The sequence below is a fragment of the Ctenocephalides felis genome, unplaced genomic scaffold (assembly GCF_003426905.1).
Source record: "Ctenocephalides felis isolate EL2017-DRISC unplaced genomic scaffold, ASM342690v1 CF-g0.4_SCAFFOLD_01886, whole genome shotgun sequence".
NCBI lineage: Eukaryota > Metazoa > Arthropoda > Insecta > Siphonaptera > Pulicidae > Ctenocephalides > Ctenocephalides felis.
In genome coordinates this window covers 14,053,637-14,070,723 of record NW_020538040.1, presented here as the reverse complement: position 1 = coordinate 14,070,723, position 17,087 = coordinate 14,053,637, and the positions used below count along the sequence as shown (strand labels likewise).

General features: G+C 28.6%; 2 protein-coding genes across 4 annotated transcripts in view; one reads left to right on the top strand and one right to left on the bottom strand.

Annotated features, from left to right (window-relative positions):
- Nucleotides 1-273: 273 nt before the first annotated feature.
- Nucleotides 274-4,149, bottom strand: LOC113377914 (inositol oxygenase). 2 transcript variants are annotated; one of them, XM_026618369.1, is made up of 6 exons: nt 4,100-4,149; nt 2,887-3,064; nt 2,485-2,693; nt 1,948-2,084; nt 1,110-1,340; nt 274-488 (listed from the first exon to the last, which is right to left on the bottom strand). In XM_026618369.1, exons 1-6 carry the CDS (start codon nt 4,124-4,126, stop codon nt 380-382), a joined length of 891 nt encoding a protein of 296 aa, XP_026474154.1. In that variant the 5' UTR covers nt 4,127-4,149; the 3' UTR covers nt 274-379. The 2 variants fall into 2 exon arrangements, with proteins under 2 accessions (XP_026474154.1, XP_026474155.1); XM_026618370.1 differs by having other exon boundaries at nt 2,887-3,054; nt 4,102-4,126.
- A 1,931-nt stretch (nt 4,150-6,080) lies between these two features.
- The window catches only part of LOC113377273 (rabankyrin-5), a 56,820-nt gene continuing 45,813 nt past the window's right edge, over nt 6,081-17,087 (top strand). For both annotated transcript variants that reach the window (XM_026617530.1, XM_026617529.1), the window contains exons 1-4: nt 6,081-6,193; nt 6,796-7,098; nt 7,368-7,652; nt 7,727-7,863. In XM_026617530.1, the coding sequence (XP_026473315.1) occupies nt 6,190-6,193; nt 6,796-7,098; nt 7,368-7,652; nt 7,727-7,863 (729 nt within the window). In that variant the 5' untranslated portion in view covers nt 6,081-6,189. The remainder of the gene's footprint in view (nt 6,194-6,795; nt 7,099-7,367; nt 7,653-7,726; nt 7,864-17,087) is intronic.

The window sequence follows — 17,087 nt, the reverse complement described above, 5'->3', positions numbered from 1 at the left end:
TTTCAAAAAAGATAGTTATAAAAGCTTGATTTAGAAGAATAACGAACACTAAAATATTTACAAATAATTCACTAAAGTAAATCCAACATTACATATAGGGTATGTTTGAAAAACATCGAAATTCTTTCTAGCTTTTGTTATTTTTTTTTATCTTTTCACTACAATTTGTCCATCAATAAATAATAAACATAATTGTGTATAAATAGTACAACTATATATAATTTATCAATTTTTTGGTATAAAGTTTATAAATTGCATTTCTTATCTCATCATTTAATGAATTAGACATATAATACAAACAAATTTTGCATCTACTTACGATTAATAAATAAATATTTTCTGAATTTTTCTATTAATAAAACCCAATGATATATTTTTTTCACCATTCTAAAATTCCGGGAATATATTTGTCGATAAGTCCTTGATAGTAAGGCCAAAGTTTGTCAATATCTGGAATCTCTTCACTTTTTGTATACAGATCATATTTGCTAAATAAGATATAGAGATTAAATCATTATTTGCGTATATTATTAATTTTATTTAATAAGATATTATATAAGAATTATATAAAAAAAATATGTATGAACCATTTCGCTACGAGAGTGTTTTTCGCAGGAGTGACGCTGCTGTCCAATCATTACCAAGGAAAATACATTTTAAAATTAAAAATTACACTTCTAAAGAAACTAAATATTACAATATCAAATTAGAAGTCTCAATAATTAACTTCCCGTACAGTAAGTTATAGTAATTGCAAAAAAGGATCATCCGATTAGATTAATTCAAAGAACCTTTTGCTTGTGTAGACGGTGTGCAAAAAATGCTTTCACAAACAAAATGTAAAGTTTCAAAAAATTCAAATTTTCGAAATTTTTCATCATTTTAAAAACATTATTTTGGAAGATTTCAAAATATATAAATTTAAAAAAAAAACATTACCTTGGAAGATTTCAAAATATATAAATTTTTAAAAAAATCGAGTATTTTCAAAAAGCGGATGTCGTCCATAAACGACGCTCGTAGCGAAAGGGTTAATATAAGACTCATAATTCAGGTTCAAGTTGCTCTAAAACATTTTTGTTATCTTAATCAATTAATTATTCTCTTACTTGAATTCCAGGACCCATTTTTTTGTTTCTTCATCTTTTTCGCAGCACAGATGTTCATAATCTCCTCCGGAATGCCATGGATAAAAGGAGTGATATCTAATGATTTTTAGGGCTTGTTCAGGCAGCGTTGACCCATTGTGCAAGAGGAATCTGTACATATACTCATCATGACCCCAAGACATTGTTAAGTTGTCCAGACCGCAGTTTGGAGTATATTTTCCGTACAAGGTACTAGGAGAAAATGTTAGTGGTAAAATAATAGTTAATTTGTTGTCATCTAAAATAGTGGGAGATGAACTAGAGTAATTGGGTAATTTAGTGCAAAATATTTTTATGATGATATTGTGATATACAATAAGAAATTAAGGCATTATGAAATTACATAATATGTGTGGTGTACATATGTAGAATTTTTCTCTTATTCCGATTAGTACTTTTATCAGTGTTTCCAAATAGGAGGCGTCCATTAATTACGTGAGCAATTTTCTAAGAATTTTTATACCCTCCCCCTTCTCCTTTGGTGATTTGTGGTGATACTTAAAAATACCCTCCCTTCCCCACACAATATTACGTGTATTTTTTGCACCTAGAAAAAAACGTAAAAATTTTTTTTTTTTTTTTTGAAAATTTTAGATTTTTTTTAGACCCCCTCCCCTACGTGATATTCAAAGATTTTTTGTCAATCCCTCCTCCCTCCTGCTGTAAGGTTCACGTGATTAATGGACGCCCCCTAAGAACTATTACTGGTGATGCAAGTCTCCTGAATTTAGAATGGAGGATAAGATAATAGCTCATGATACAAAAATGGAAAGTGTTTTGTTTTATGAATTCGGCTTACTTATATCTTGTATCGTTTTCATCGGGATTCCCTTTAAAACTTTCACGTCCATAGACGATGCTTGGTGCCCAGAGGCAACCTACTGGGAAGGTGTCACCGACACATGCCCATTGTGGTTCTCCGTAAAACGCCATCACCTAGAAAAACATTGTTTTTAATTTTGTGTTTGTAAAATTCCATAAAGTTATGATAAAACAAAGAATTAATTATCTTAAGAATAATTATATTACAGAAAACACATTATTCAGAAACATGTTTGACAATCACTTGTACTGATTTCAAAGATTTAGAAGCCATTTGACGATACTTGATAAGACTTCACCTGCCTTACAATTAACAGGTGATTTAAGCAAAGATTTCTGTCAAAAATCCTGAATGGAGTTTGAACATTGAAAAACTGTTCTATAGAAATAGTCAATTATTACAAAAAAGTTTTTAACGAGCTTGATGGAACCTATTTGAGCTCACAATTATAACAAACATCCTAGTATTTCTACTGAATGGTGTAGAGTCATTTAATCTTTGACTTCTTTTTACCTTTCCTAAATCATGAATGAGGCCAACCAGATGGAACCAATCTTTGTCAGGATGTTCGCTCCTGATACGTTCAGCTGTCTGGAATGCATGGACAATATTGGGAACATCTACATCAGGATCTGATTCGTCGACTAAGGAATTCAAACGTTCCAAAGCTGAACGGATGTCGCTTCGAAAATGCGAAAAAGTTAACCATTTCTTCATTCGATCTTAAAAAAAAATGTGAAAATATAATTTTTGGATAAATGGATTGAAACTCAGTCTATATTATACTTCTAAAATGTGCTTTCAGATTGTGAAGAAGTATTTTGCAGAAAGAAAATTTAATTTTTTTTTTGATAACTATAACTTCAAAAACTTTCTTAATTGCTATTTTTGAATTATAAATTTTGTAATATTCACCTTCAACGAAATCAACAGTCTGGTTGACGTGCATCAACCGGTAAGTTTCCTTCACTCGACGTTTTATAGGATCGGTGTCATCTTCAGAATAGTCCCTGAATAAGGACAAATCCTTTTTGGCGAAACGTTGTTCGGGACGTAGAAGTAAAGACGGATCGAGCAAGTTCACTCTTCCATACTAAAATATCACAACAATTATTAAAATGGTAAAATATTATTTTAAATAAATTTATTTTAAATTTTTAAACCCACAGGCTCCTTTATATGGAGTAAAACCTAATTTACTTTTCCTATCTTATTACAACATTTATTTTTTGTTTATGTTATTATAGCTATTACCATTTTTTGATTGCTATATGATATAAAATAATAATTGTTAGATTCGTGTAATTTATTTTTTTAACAAAAATATATTTTGACAATTTTTTTAGTAAGTAGTAAAATTGTATACTGCATAATTTGAAATGATCCAGAAAGTGCAAACATATTGTATAACTAAACTAAATAATAGGTAAAACTTCGTTAAGAAGATTATTCAAGAATCTGGCCAAAAACGTATTTTAAGCGAGAAAGCGTATTATGCGGGATAGGCACAATATTTTTCGAACACCAAGGACAGGTTAAAATTAGCATATTATGAAAAAAATCATATTAAACATGATTGTCTTAACAGGATTTTGCAGTATTAGCATATTCTATTATATACAGAATTGATAATTTTTCTATAAAACATTTTTCGACGTTGAAAGTTTTTTTTATTGATGATCAATTTATATTTTTATTTATATTAGCAAGATAACACTTGCATTTTTGCTAATAACAAGTTCGGAAAATTTTGGACTTTTTTGTTTACTTTCACTTAATTTTATGGCTATTCTTCAGATTTTTTTTTTCAAATACATATTTGCACTAAATTTTAATAATAATACAGATTTGCTAAAAAATTAAATCAGATAGTAAATTAAATATTAACGGTTTTAAACTATCTCTATGCCTATTGTTCAAGAAAATTATCCTGGTTTAATACTGATTAATTGTATCTTAGTTAATTATATTTAATATTCTGGTTTATCCCGATTAATTTTATTTTTGGTAATTTCCAGATTTTTTAATTTAGCTTAGAGCATTCATTTTCAATTGCACGAAAAAATTAGATGTCCTTATTAAATTTTTTCTATTTTTTTTTTTTTTTTTTTTTTTTTTGAAAACTCACACTAGAATTATCTTGTATAATTCGCATGTTAACCAATATTTTCTAAAGACAACTTGTTTTTGTTTATAAGAATCAAATCATACTGATTATAACAGCTTTTGATTTCGGTATTTTGAAATTGGAGAAGTTTTACGTCAAAAATTTTTAAATGTCCTTATCTAAACTTATAACACCAGAAGTGAATTGTAGAAGAACACTTAATTTAAATACATACATTGAAAACTGCAATAAAATTAGAATAAGAACATCTTAACTATTATAAATAATATGTAATTGATAAATATATAATATTTATTTATTATATATTTATTATTTATAGCAGAAATTCTAATGTATGGAAGTTTTGGAGACTTTTTCATTAAGCGAAATAAATATAATTTACCTTTTTTTTATAGGAGTTCGAATTACTTCATCGTTTTTTTTGTTTTGTGTATGGTTTCTTAATGTTTGGTTTTTAATTTCTCCTAGTTTTCATAATCTTTTTAGAAGGTTTGTCTTCAGAAGATTTCTTGACGCAAACGTAGCCAAATAAAAAGTGCGGTTTAAATATTTATTCATCATTCTTTAGAAATTTATTTTTATTCGTAAAATATTCTTAATAAATATTAAAATTCAATTCAATTCGGTGCTGTTTTTGCTAGAAACAAATACTTTCACATGTTCGTAGTTATCAATTTAAATGACCTATTGACCTGTAGTTTTTCGTCGATAATTTATACGTCAAAGTTATAATGCGCATGTTAAGCTAAGAAAATTAAATTATTTATTTTTCTTATTTATCCTTCATATAAATATATTTCAACGTTTTTAGTAATCGTCCAAAAATTGAAAATAATTTTTTTGCATATCTTTACGTTTCAGGATTTTTGAACATTTTGGCATACCTTAGAAACAATGGATGTGTGTGCGTATGTATGTGTGGATACAATTATTGTCCACATGTTTGGGAACACTGATCAACCGATTTGAATGATTCAAAAAACATTCGATTACTATTGATAAGGAGACGTGCTGATTAGTTTTTAGCAAAGGAAGGTCTAGCCGTTTCGTAGATATGAAGCAGAATGTGCAGTAAATGGAGACTTGGTTTTTGCAAGAACCGGGCATCCGATTAGAATGATTCAAAAAATATTCGGTTTGTATTGATAAGGAGACGTGCTGATTAGTTTTTTATAAAGGCATTTCCAGCCTTTTTGGAGATACGATGTCAAGCACCACTAGTTAATTCTTTTTATTAGCAGCCTTGCTTACTTAGAGCATCTAGCCATTTCTTTTTAAATTTTTTACTAATTTTGTTATATCATATACTCTCTTAATATTTCCTATACTATCCAATTTTCTTTATAACTTACTTCTTCATTTTTCTTTTTCTTCTAACCTTGCGTCTTCTTCTAATATCTAATGTTGTACTATCTCAAATCAACTATTCAAATTCTACTTAATTTTAATCCAACAAATCGAATGATGATTACTTATCTATGATTCTAATTCAGTATCAGGACTCAAACCGAGTACCTCTGGCGTGTGTAAGTCGGGCATGATACTGACTGAGCTATTCCCGCCTCTATTTCAATGTATTTCGCAAATTGTTCTCTCTATATCACTTTTGTACTATTAGTTATAATGTTGCAGTTTTTGCACTTCATAATACATATATAACTGAAACCTTTAATAATTTAATAGTTTTAAAAATACATTTAATTTTATTATATCAAAAACTATTTAATTATTACTTATTATTACTCCATTAATTTTTTGTACTATATATTTTCCACTTCTTTCATATACTATTTTTCAATTTTTGTCAATCTAACAGTATTTCTTTTATACATAAATAATTTTTTAACAATCAGTAAACAACAAATTTGAAACTGCCGCCAAAATTTCAATATGGCTGAATATATCGATATGCGACAAATTATCGATAAACGTCGTTCTTTGGAGCTGTGAACATTGCACAAATAATGACAGATCAAAAACAGTTTTTTTTCGTAATGTTTACTAATATTTAACCGGCGTGTTGTGCAATATATTTAATACGTTTTAAGTAAAACTGAAGTGGAGATTATCTCCACGAACTGTATTTCATAATGGGTATGTTTATTTTATTAAATTATTAACAAAATTCTTATAAGAATCATTAAACGTCATCGGGGGCGTTTCCACTTAAATTAACACTAATATACTGACTTTGAAGTCGATGATGTTAGTTAATTATGATTTTTGTCACATTACTTGTCATACTGGTCTCATGAATATTTATGATTAAAAATTTGATGTCCTCATGTTTCATATATTACATTCCTGATATTCAAATTCTTTGGTTCTTTAATATTCTGTAGAAACAGTTTAAATTCAGTGCATAGAACAAGACCACTTTATGGAATTTTGACAGTTCTAAAATTCTTATCTCTTTAATTTATAATTATTAATAGTTTTGCACCAAACCCCCAATGTGTTTTGATTAATATAATTTTGTCGAACATGTCCAAGAACTTGGATCGTCATCAATAAATCAATATTAGATTTTTCTAGTTTACACATTTACGTTAGACATCTTGTTTCTTTTATTTTCATCATCACTATTATTGCATTAGTATGTCCTTTCATTACTAGCTAATAAAATGAAACAAATAATCCTTTCCAATTTGTACTAGAGTATTTACCACATACTATAAATTATTATTTCTTTTCAGCTTCATCTTTAACAAAAGTGAATGAGCACTTAAGTTTACTCAAGAAAGAGTATACGAAACTGCAAACCCAATACAACGAATTAGAAAGAAAGTACAATTCTCTAGCAGCACAAAATAGTGAAAGTCAAGATGCTAGTTTTGTTTCTAATTTGTTCATGACAGTAGCCACTCTTTACGATGATGAAACATACTCAGACATAAAAATCAAACTAGCAGATAAAGTTGTACCTGCACACAAATTCGTATTAAATGCTCGTTCTGACGAATGGAGTAAAGAAAATTTATTGAATATTAGTGAATTGGGTTTGTATATTTATTATATATACATTTTTTTCAATCAATCATTCAATCAATATTAATATCAATATCAATATAGTGTGTCTACCAATATTAGGCATCATTTTATTTATATTGTATAAATATTATGACATGCAATATTGCATGTATGTTGTAACTCCATTTAAATAATAGTTGTAATTATATATTAGTTTCTAAGTAGAATCTGTATAGGAAACTGAATATTTCTTAAAATTGTATGTTACATTTGATCATTTTTCATTTTTTTATTACAGATTGGTCCCATATTTCATCTAACATAGCAGTTGCTTTAATGCGATGGCTTTATACAGATATAATTGATTTTCGGCAAGGTGATAGCAACTTTGCTTTAGAACTTATGCGAACAGCACATTCATTTCGTTTAATTTCTTTGAGAGTTCAATGTGAAAGAAGCTTAATTGCTAGTGTTAATGTTAGAACTTGTGTTAAATTTTACACTGCGGCTGATGAGATTGATGCAAAAGAATTGAGAGAACATGCTTCTGGTGTTATTAGTGCCTATTGGGATGATTTGACAGGTAAACATATGGTAATATGTAGATTAGTTTAGTGGTAATGGTTTTTATTTAACCGTGCATTATTTTTAATGTAGGTGAAGATTTTGCACACTTGTCTGGTCCATCATTGTATCAAATGTTAAAGAACAAAACAAGCCAACCATTGCACAGTGCCATAAGATTACGCAGGGAGGATGTCTTATTCTTGTGTTTAGTAGAGAATAACTCTAAGGTGAGTTTTTATTATTATTTTATAATAATATTGCTTAATGGTGTATGAATGTTATGCACGGAGTATGCAATTTTATGTCGGAAATGAAATTTATTAACTTTGATTCGGTTGGTACATATAGGTACCACATAAGCTCAAAAATATTTGAACAATTTATTCATAAAAGCTGTACAATTTGTATCATGTTACACGTTGATGCTTTGTGTTGTACATTCATCCAGACTACTTGACAAAAGTTATATTACGTTTAGTAAAATGTAAAATGCAAATCCTGATAATACTATAAATATTGCTTTATAGAAAGGTATTAAAAATTAAAAAACTTATAAACAATATTACATATATATATATATATATATATATATATGTCTCAGAATATTTTGGATTAATTTTTTACACAATATAATTGCAGTTATACCCCATTATATGTGTATGTCGAATCGCTCGTATCTCGAAGCAATTGACCCCATATAAATATAAAAAGGGGGTCCCCATATTCGTTCCACAGGGGTCAAAATTCGTTCTATCCCTATGATTTTTGTTCAGTTTTTTTTTGAATATCAAAAGTAAATTTACTATTTATTAATTTAATTATTGTTTTTTCCTGTTTATTCATGATATTGCAGAAAAGTGTTAGACATATTTCGTTGAACAACTTCTATGCTCAAACTGTTGCCACCTTTTATGTTGAATTTTACCCACAAACTTCTAGAGCTCAGAAAGCTGTTTATAAATTATTGTAAGGCCGTTTAGCTGGAGTTATACCTTTTAGCAACTCTTCTGTTTAAACATAGTATATCCTCGACATCCTCATATTTTTCAATAATCTCACACTTTAATTCAAGAAACAATACTTTTTTCTATGGGCCCATAGTTATAATAATGCATATTTTCTAAATGGTCAAAAAGCAAAGAACGTGAACTCTACATATATAACTGTACTATCACTATTAATTTATATGTAATTAAAACTTCAAACGTTAAAATAATCTTTGATATATTCACATGAGTAAATCGTTACTACACAATTAATATTAATATATAATTGAAATGACTAGCAATAAAACAATTTACTATTATAAAACAGTCAAAACATTTCTATGATAGGAAAATTATTGTTACAACTATTAAAATTTTTCATAATTTCGTTTTGCCATTAACATTTTTCTAGAAAACTTTTTTTTGCTCAAAGCTTGTATCTCAAATTGTGCTTGTACGTCGAAGCAACGAATCGCTCCTTAGGCGACTCGTAGCTTTAAACACTCGTATGTCAAGTCACTCGTAAGTCGGGGTATCACTGTACTCACTTAATTTACTTACACAATTGCTCCTAGCAATCTTGCAACGATAGTACCTATATGTAAAGAGTTTAATTTAAACTTCAGAGTTCGATATTTTTATTATAATTCATAATAAATTATACATCCAAATATATAAATATCTACATATAAGGATTGTCTTAAACTAAAAAAATGTATTAAAAGCCTTCACTATATATGTAATAACATATACATACATTTATACTTATATCACATATATTTTACATGGAATATATTTATAATTTTTAAAATTAACACCAATATTTTTGATAATATTTTATAATTGGTTGCTTGTAGATTAAAACAATGAGTAGCAATGTTTTTAAAATATCAATTCCATTTATTTATATAATATAGAAAGTCAGTCGGATAATAGTAAATGCACTATCTACGAATGATGAAATTTTTGAGGTAGAAATCGTTCAACAAAACTTAGTTGATATGATAAAAGGTCAAGTAGGTAGAAATGCTTGGGCATTACGTATATAATTTATGATTTGATTTAGGTATTAATTTTGGTAAGCCAATGAGAAAAAAAATAATGAGGAAGATTTTAATTATTAATTTCTTCCTATTCAGCCATATATATTCAATAAATAACTTTTAAAAATGTCTAAAATTACAATTTTTTGTCTATCTGTCACTCCTTAAATATTTCATTGCGTTGAACACGAAAATAACAGCCATGGCGTCTGTATGATATCCTCCTCCTAAATCAATTTGTGGTGCTCTCTTTTTGCTTGGGGTGCCCCCATTGCATAGGTATCCTCTGCAATAGCAATATACAGTATTTTTTGTATTTTCGTCTACGTGACAACCTTCTTCATAAGGTTCTTCTATTGAAGACTCCATGCGCCAGGCGCCTTCTTTGTAGGCCTGGTATTTGTAGCGTTGTGGGGCGCAGTCTCTGAGGGTTGCAAGGATTTTTTCTAAAAGAAATAGAAAGATAGTAATCGCCTTGTTATTTAATGTCGGTTATAAGAATCTCTATGTAAAAAGTGAAAACCTGAAAATAACACGTTTTTTCTGGTGAACAAAAATAATAAAAAATAACTACAACCGAAAACTGATTGCAGTTTGACTAAAGCTCTAGGTTTAACTTAAAAGCTCATAATTTTCACACTACATGAGAAATATTTTTTCCATTTTTTTCATGATAGTTACGATCAATAGTATCACCCAGTTTTGGCTTGACTTTGAGTTCTAGGACACCCTTGTATAATAGCATTCTTTCCAATTTATTTGCAAATATAAATCTTCATAACCATAAAAACTTTCATACGGTACTCTATGATTTATTTTTATTCCTGCTTTTTTTTTACTTACTTCCTGCCATCGGTTCATATTCATATGTTTTCTTCATACACATGGTACTGTAAGGACATTCCTTGACAAATAGATTTTTAGAACCATCAAAAGCAGAACATAATTTCGCCGTCTGGTTCGTATGTGCAGGCGGTGCGGTTTGTGTGCAGTAATAACATTCTATGGATTCTGCACGTCGGACCGCTGTAAGAAATAAAATAGAATTAGAATGGAACATCACATAAATTCAGTTCAATCGTAATTTGTCTTTGATGAACTGGACAGATTTTGTGTGAAATAGATTTGCTGCTTATGTTTTATATTGAGTATTTTCATTATTTATTTTTATTGTATATTTAGATCAATGATGTATAACAAACAAATGGACCTGATATCAATAAAATGGTGAAGTCTATTTGTATTCAAAAATCTTCTTAAGCATCTTGAAATTTGCGATTTTCATACAGGTGTGTGTGATATATCATATAAGCAATAATGAAATCACATAATAATGATTATGAAAAAATTATACCCAGATGTCCAATCAATGGATTGGCATACGATTTCGACATCCTAAGTAAAACAAAAAAAAATTGCTCATTTTTCATGATGAAATAGGTGCAAATATATATAAAAAAGACTATGAAAAAATAGTCAAAATATAATTTTCATACACTCTCGAATATATAATGTAACTATTCTATTGCACTTATGTTTTGAAGTAAATAGTTACGCCTTAAATCTCATCAATCTTATGAGAGTCAAATGTGATATAATAGGTGAAACACGACAACAAACCATTATTGAAAAGTTTGTTGTCAAATGAAATCATATGTCCATATTATTTTGAGGGGCTTGAGGATTGCCTTGATTTTTTAGCAGTTGATATTTGAATAGCAAAAAATTGCATTAAAAATTGCGCTGGCTCGAAATTCACTTTGGAGCTTTCGATTTTTTGGCATTTCGACTTAAAATGGCCTAAAGAATCAGAATCGCAATTGCAGTTTTTTGGGCTCTATACAATTTGACTGGACTTAATATTAAATCACTATTTTCTGGATGGGAATATAATCTTAATGAGATTATATTTTTTAAATATTTTCATTTCGGCTGGTGGCAAAAATATTTATTTTTGTTGTTTTAGAAAAAAATAATTTTGAAGTTATTTATTTGCAACGTTTCGGAGTTAATTACGTTCCATCTTCGGACTCTCAGTGATCTATAAATACATATTACAATTTTTTTGAACCATATACATAAATTTTTAAATTTAAAATCTTTGTACGGAACCCAAAAAAATGACACAAAAAGTATACACATTATCAAAATCTCTATAAAATATCTGATAAGTTGATGTGCATATGTCTAAACATCATTTTTGACCGCCAAATGGCATTTTTTCTAATTTTTTTTATTGAAACTCCATAACCGCTGGACCTGCCTTTCCAAAAATTTGAAGTTTTTTGTTTCGTCAATTCAAATAAAATGTTTTTTTTTTGATGCTCCGTTCTCGTGAAAACTGAGTTACCGTTTTTGGCTGTTTTTTGCCCCGTATCTTCGGAACGGCTTGAATTGCCTTTGCCAAAAACTGATCAGCACGTCTCCTTATCAATACGAATCGATTTTTTTTTAATTATAAAAATCGGTTGATCAGTGTTCCTGAAATCGTCGACGAAAATTTGTATCCGCACATACACACATACATAAATTTTTTCTAAGGTATGCCAAAATGTTCAGAAACCTCTGAAACGTAAAGATATATGAAAATTTTCATTTTCGATTTTTTTTTGCGATTACTATAACTTACCCTACGGGAAGTTAAAAAAAAACAAGTAAGATCGAAAACGTGTAAAACTGGGGATAGGTGTATTCAAAGAGTAGGAGGAGGTTATAGAATTCTTTGTATAATTATTGATGATGTTACGGGGAATCTTTGAGAATACATCCAATTATTCGTCTACAATATAGTACTATTAGTATGTGACTAATTTCAAAGTACGGCCTTGCCCTCTTCCTGTGTCGTGTGTGGGACTAAATTATCGCCGTTTAGTCATCTACTATTTCCTATTATCAATTCCGTTGATAAGTCTCGGTTATTCATAGTCACACGCTTTCTGTACAAACGTGATAAATTTTTTATTAGGTCAAACTAAAATTCTACTCATTCATTTTACTATTCCGGTAATGATGTCACCATACTTGTAAGAGGAAATTTTCAACGGAAAAGCCTGTTTTTTGGTCCTGAAATAAGCATTTTTAGCTTCTAATATGTATCCATTTCTGAACAAGATGAAAGTGTCCATGACTTTTAAAAATATTATGATATTTGAGTATAGGTTATACTGGATAATGCAGTCCAAATCCAGAAGTCCATATTATTAATTGGAAATAATATTCAAATATTTTTTGTATGTATATATGAATTCTATATATGATGGATACATGTATGCTGATTTTCCAAATTATGTATTTTAATGTAACTAGTTTTTGGTATGTTTTGCTTTTTTTGTATAAATTTATAAAAAGTTATGATAATGACCAAAACTTTTATTGGTGGGTCTGTTTGGATATACATGTTTTTGAATAATCAAAGTTCGAGATCAAGATACCCACTTTGTTCCCTTGTGGATTAGTGGTTAGAGCTATAGAATTTAGAGCTATAAAATTAGAAGTTCCAGGTTCTATAGTAGTCTTGGACAGCCTGATGTCAGGCAGTAAAGACATCTGTTTTTACTTGGAAATATAGATGCTAATATTTTTTTAACCGAAAATATTTCTTAGAGATTTCCAATTTTCCAATTTGTATTAAAAATTTCCAAGCAGTATTAAAAATTAAACTATCTCAGATAGTTAGGACAATCAGTAGATTGCCTACTAAAAATGTCGTTTTTAGTAATAAGCAGTGCTAAATGCAGTTTATAGAACACATGTAACAGTTTTGATTGCTGCAGAAAACACTGTTCTTATTTTATTTTATGCAACAAAGTTTACTATAAAAAATTGACAAAGTTCTTGAAATGGTTACACTTGACTGTACTTCACAAATTCTCAAAAATTCATTCAAATCAGCGCAATTTTGGAGAAATCTTTTTATCATGTATACCACGAAAAGTTTATTTTTTAATGATATGGATTTATTTGTATCTTGTTATCAGTGTTTTTGTGCGACATTCCTAAACAATTATTATTCATGACTTATTATATTATTTGAATGTTATGTGTTTATTTTATTTAAGTCTTAACTTATTTTCTTTAGAAAATTTAATTCAGAAAATCAGAGAACACCGATGTCTCTTATTCCATTAATCGTTACTAAAATTTTATGCAAATAACACGTTTATTTTTATAAAATTCACACTGTTTAAGTAAATTTTGTATATTATTGTGAAAAATGTACCATCTATGTGCCACCTATTTATATTGAAATATTTTAAATGAATGTTCCATCGATACTGAACAGAGTTTTTATGGACACAGATCGATGGCAAGAATAACAGATCAAATGTAATGTTTTTTGAACTGGGACTCATTTGTTCTGTACATTGAATCAATTTTAAACACAAAATTATTGCAGAAATGCAATAACACTGTTTATATCATATTATGACTAACCCGTTATTTTGGTAGACAGTAAAAATGTTTTATCAATCCAAATCCAGGAAAGATTTTTTTTTATTTCATTGCACTTCATTGTCCTTTCAGACTGCGATAAAATTATAAAAATCGTATTTCGAAACATAGCTACATAAATCATTAACGAATACGAATACGAATGTTATTTCCTTATTAGACGTATTGTGTGCCTTGGAGGCCTTGTTGATTAGGTAATTTATTGTATCATGGTTTCATAATAAGCCACGGCGAATAACTAGATTCATTTATTAAGACTTTCGTAATATCTCGGTGCTAATTTTACTGTACCGAGTTCATTGCTCTGAAAGTGACAGAGTCGAATATTTAGATGTGCACATCATTGATAATTGGTAACTTTGTCAGAAATTCATAATTAGACAACCAAAATTAAATGACAATATATTGTTGATGTGATTCAAATTTTTCTTCGATTGCTGTAGGTTTTGGAAAATTTCTTGATCTATAAAGATGTGCTTTGGTCATTTTTAGTAGGTCATGAGGTCGTCATTTTCAGTCGAGATCAAAAGTCCAGTTGATTGTTATACATTGATTTTTCTGAAAATGAATTAAGATTTTTTTTGCTCATTTTTGAACAGTAGTCTGAATTTTAACTATCCTATAAGTAGATGTGATGATTGCTCTTACTAGTGGCTATTAGAAGGCAATCCAATGGTTGTTCCGTTCTATTTGTGATATATTTTGACTAGAAGACAACCCCAGGATTGTCCCTTTCTAATTTTTCTAAGTTTTTGCAGAGATGCCTTATAAGGCTATCTGTGCTATGAAACATTTTTTTTATCTATATTTTTAAATAAACTCAAGTGAAAATGAAGGCGTATAAGGTTTTTCTTGGCTAATATCTTTCTATAATTATACGCAAAAAAATTTTTCTTCTTTTACTAATCTTAAATTATTCAATATTTTTATTCGGAAAGATTAAAATAATAGTTTCTTTTCTCTTATGAACAGATATCAGAGTATAAGGCTCCTATGAGTTGTTGTGATGATACTTCTTAACTTTGTGGTTTTTTTATATGGCAATCTCTACTTTTAATCTGATATATTTTTTAATAGTGATGGCTTTTGCAGCAATGCAGAGAAAGGCTTTTCCCTTTATATTTGAGGGTTTTTTTCCTCCATATTTCCATTTATATTTTAAAGTGAACATGGATATTATTTTGTGTCAGATTGTCCAGTCGCGAGTTTGATAAGCTTCTGTGAACCTGAGTGTTAAATAAAAGTCGAAAATATATGGCAATAAAAGTAAAAAAAAGCTAATAGCGGTCGTAGTACTTTTTGCACTATTGGCTCCATCACCAATTTCAATATTTTTTAAAAATATGCATATATATACTCTGGTCATCCATACTCTTACCATAGTGCTAAACACCTTTCCCAAAATTACCAAATTTGATCTTGGAAAATTGGTTTTGGCCAAAGTTTGGCAAAAACTTCAATGCATTTTGATAAACATCTAAAATGTTTTTGGAGCTTTGTGAAAGCTTGCAATGCAGCATTTATTAAAGTCATATAAAAATAATGACTTACTACCAAACGAGTCATGTTTCTTGTTCAAAATTAATTGTAAAAACTAAAAACAATATTAATTAATACTTAATTATATATAAAAATAGCAATTAACGTTATGTTACCAATTTGTACGTAATTGTTATTGTTAATGAAACACTGTCATGAACATTTAGACATGATTGATATGAAATTGTCGGACATATAAATGTTTTCCGACGCGCTTCGATGATTATGAGTGCGATTGCAGTTATTTTTAATTAAGAAATTATCAGTGTTCAGTAATTCTTTATAATTTCGTGATTAAAACATAATTCTAATCGAACAAATTTATTTTAGAGAAAGTTATAATGCACCGATGAATTCCTTAGGCGGTACCTGATTGATCGAAAAAACTGCTGACGTGAATTACCAACTTGCTTAATTATTATATTTCTTGTAACTTTCAAACTGTTTTTTTTTTAATATAAATTATGAGTTACACAAATTTGTACAAAATGAAATAATTATAGATGACCCACGTAAATACCACTTATTTCCCTAGTTTAATAATTTAAAAAAAAATGTTGGTCGGTCCAACAAATGCCGCTATTACGCCCACATTAACAAATTATGTATAATTCGTGTAAATATAAAGTTAGAAGTGTAAACCAGACGGGAAACATAATTTTTATTTATAATAAACCATTTAAAACTGAATTTAACTTCTTGCATAGATTTCCCACATTTTCCTTTAAGTTTAAAACTAATATTGTCCGGTTAATCTAAAACCGAGCTTCAGTCAATATGGGCACAATATTGGTAATAAAGGCCCAAGATTCCAATATTGCGCCACGATTCACCCAGCAATATCTAGCCAAGATTAATTTCTTCTGGGTCAATCATACTCATAAAATCGCAAGTGATGATGCAAAATGTTAAAATAGATATTTTATAATGGATAAATTAATAAATGAAATTTGTCAATATGTTCTAAATATTTTTTTTTAATTTAACGTTCAACGCATATCTCAAATATTATGATAATTGTTTTTTTCTTTTATTCTTTATTATTGAAACTGCTGCACCTGACTTTCTCACATTCTAATTTGTTTTGTAAATTGTCAATACGCATGGAATGTTTTTTTTAACTATTTAAATTGATTCAGACATTGAAAACGTGACGATTTCTGATAAACATGCATATATACATATTTTTTCCAAGATATGATAAAAATCAGAGTCTTGTAATTGAAATATATTCAAAATGGAATTTTGTAATTGTAAGTAAACAAAAAATACTTAAAGATTTCTGAACTAATATGGCTCAATTTAGCATTTCTCTTTCATTTTATGTATATTTTATGTAAAACACAAATCGTTAGTCATCTTATACATTGATAAAAAAAATTCCACATGAAGTAAGGTTAAATATATGGTGAAGATGACCATAATACTTGA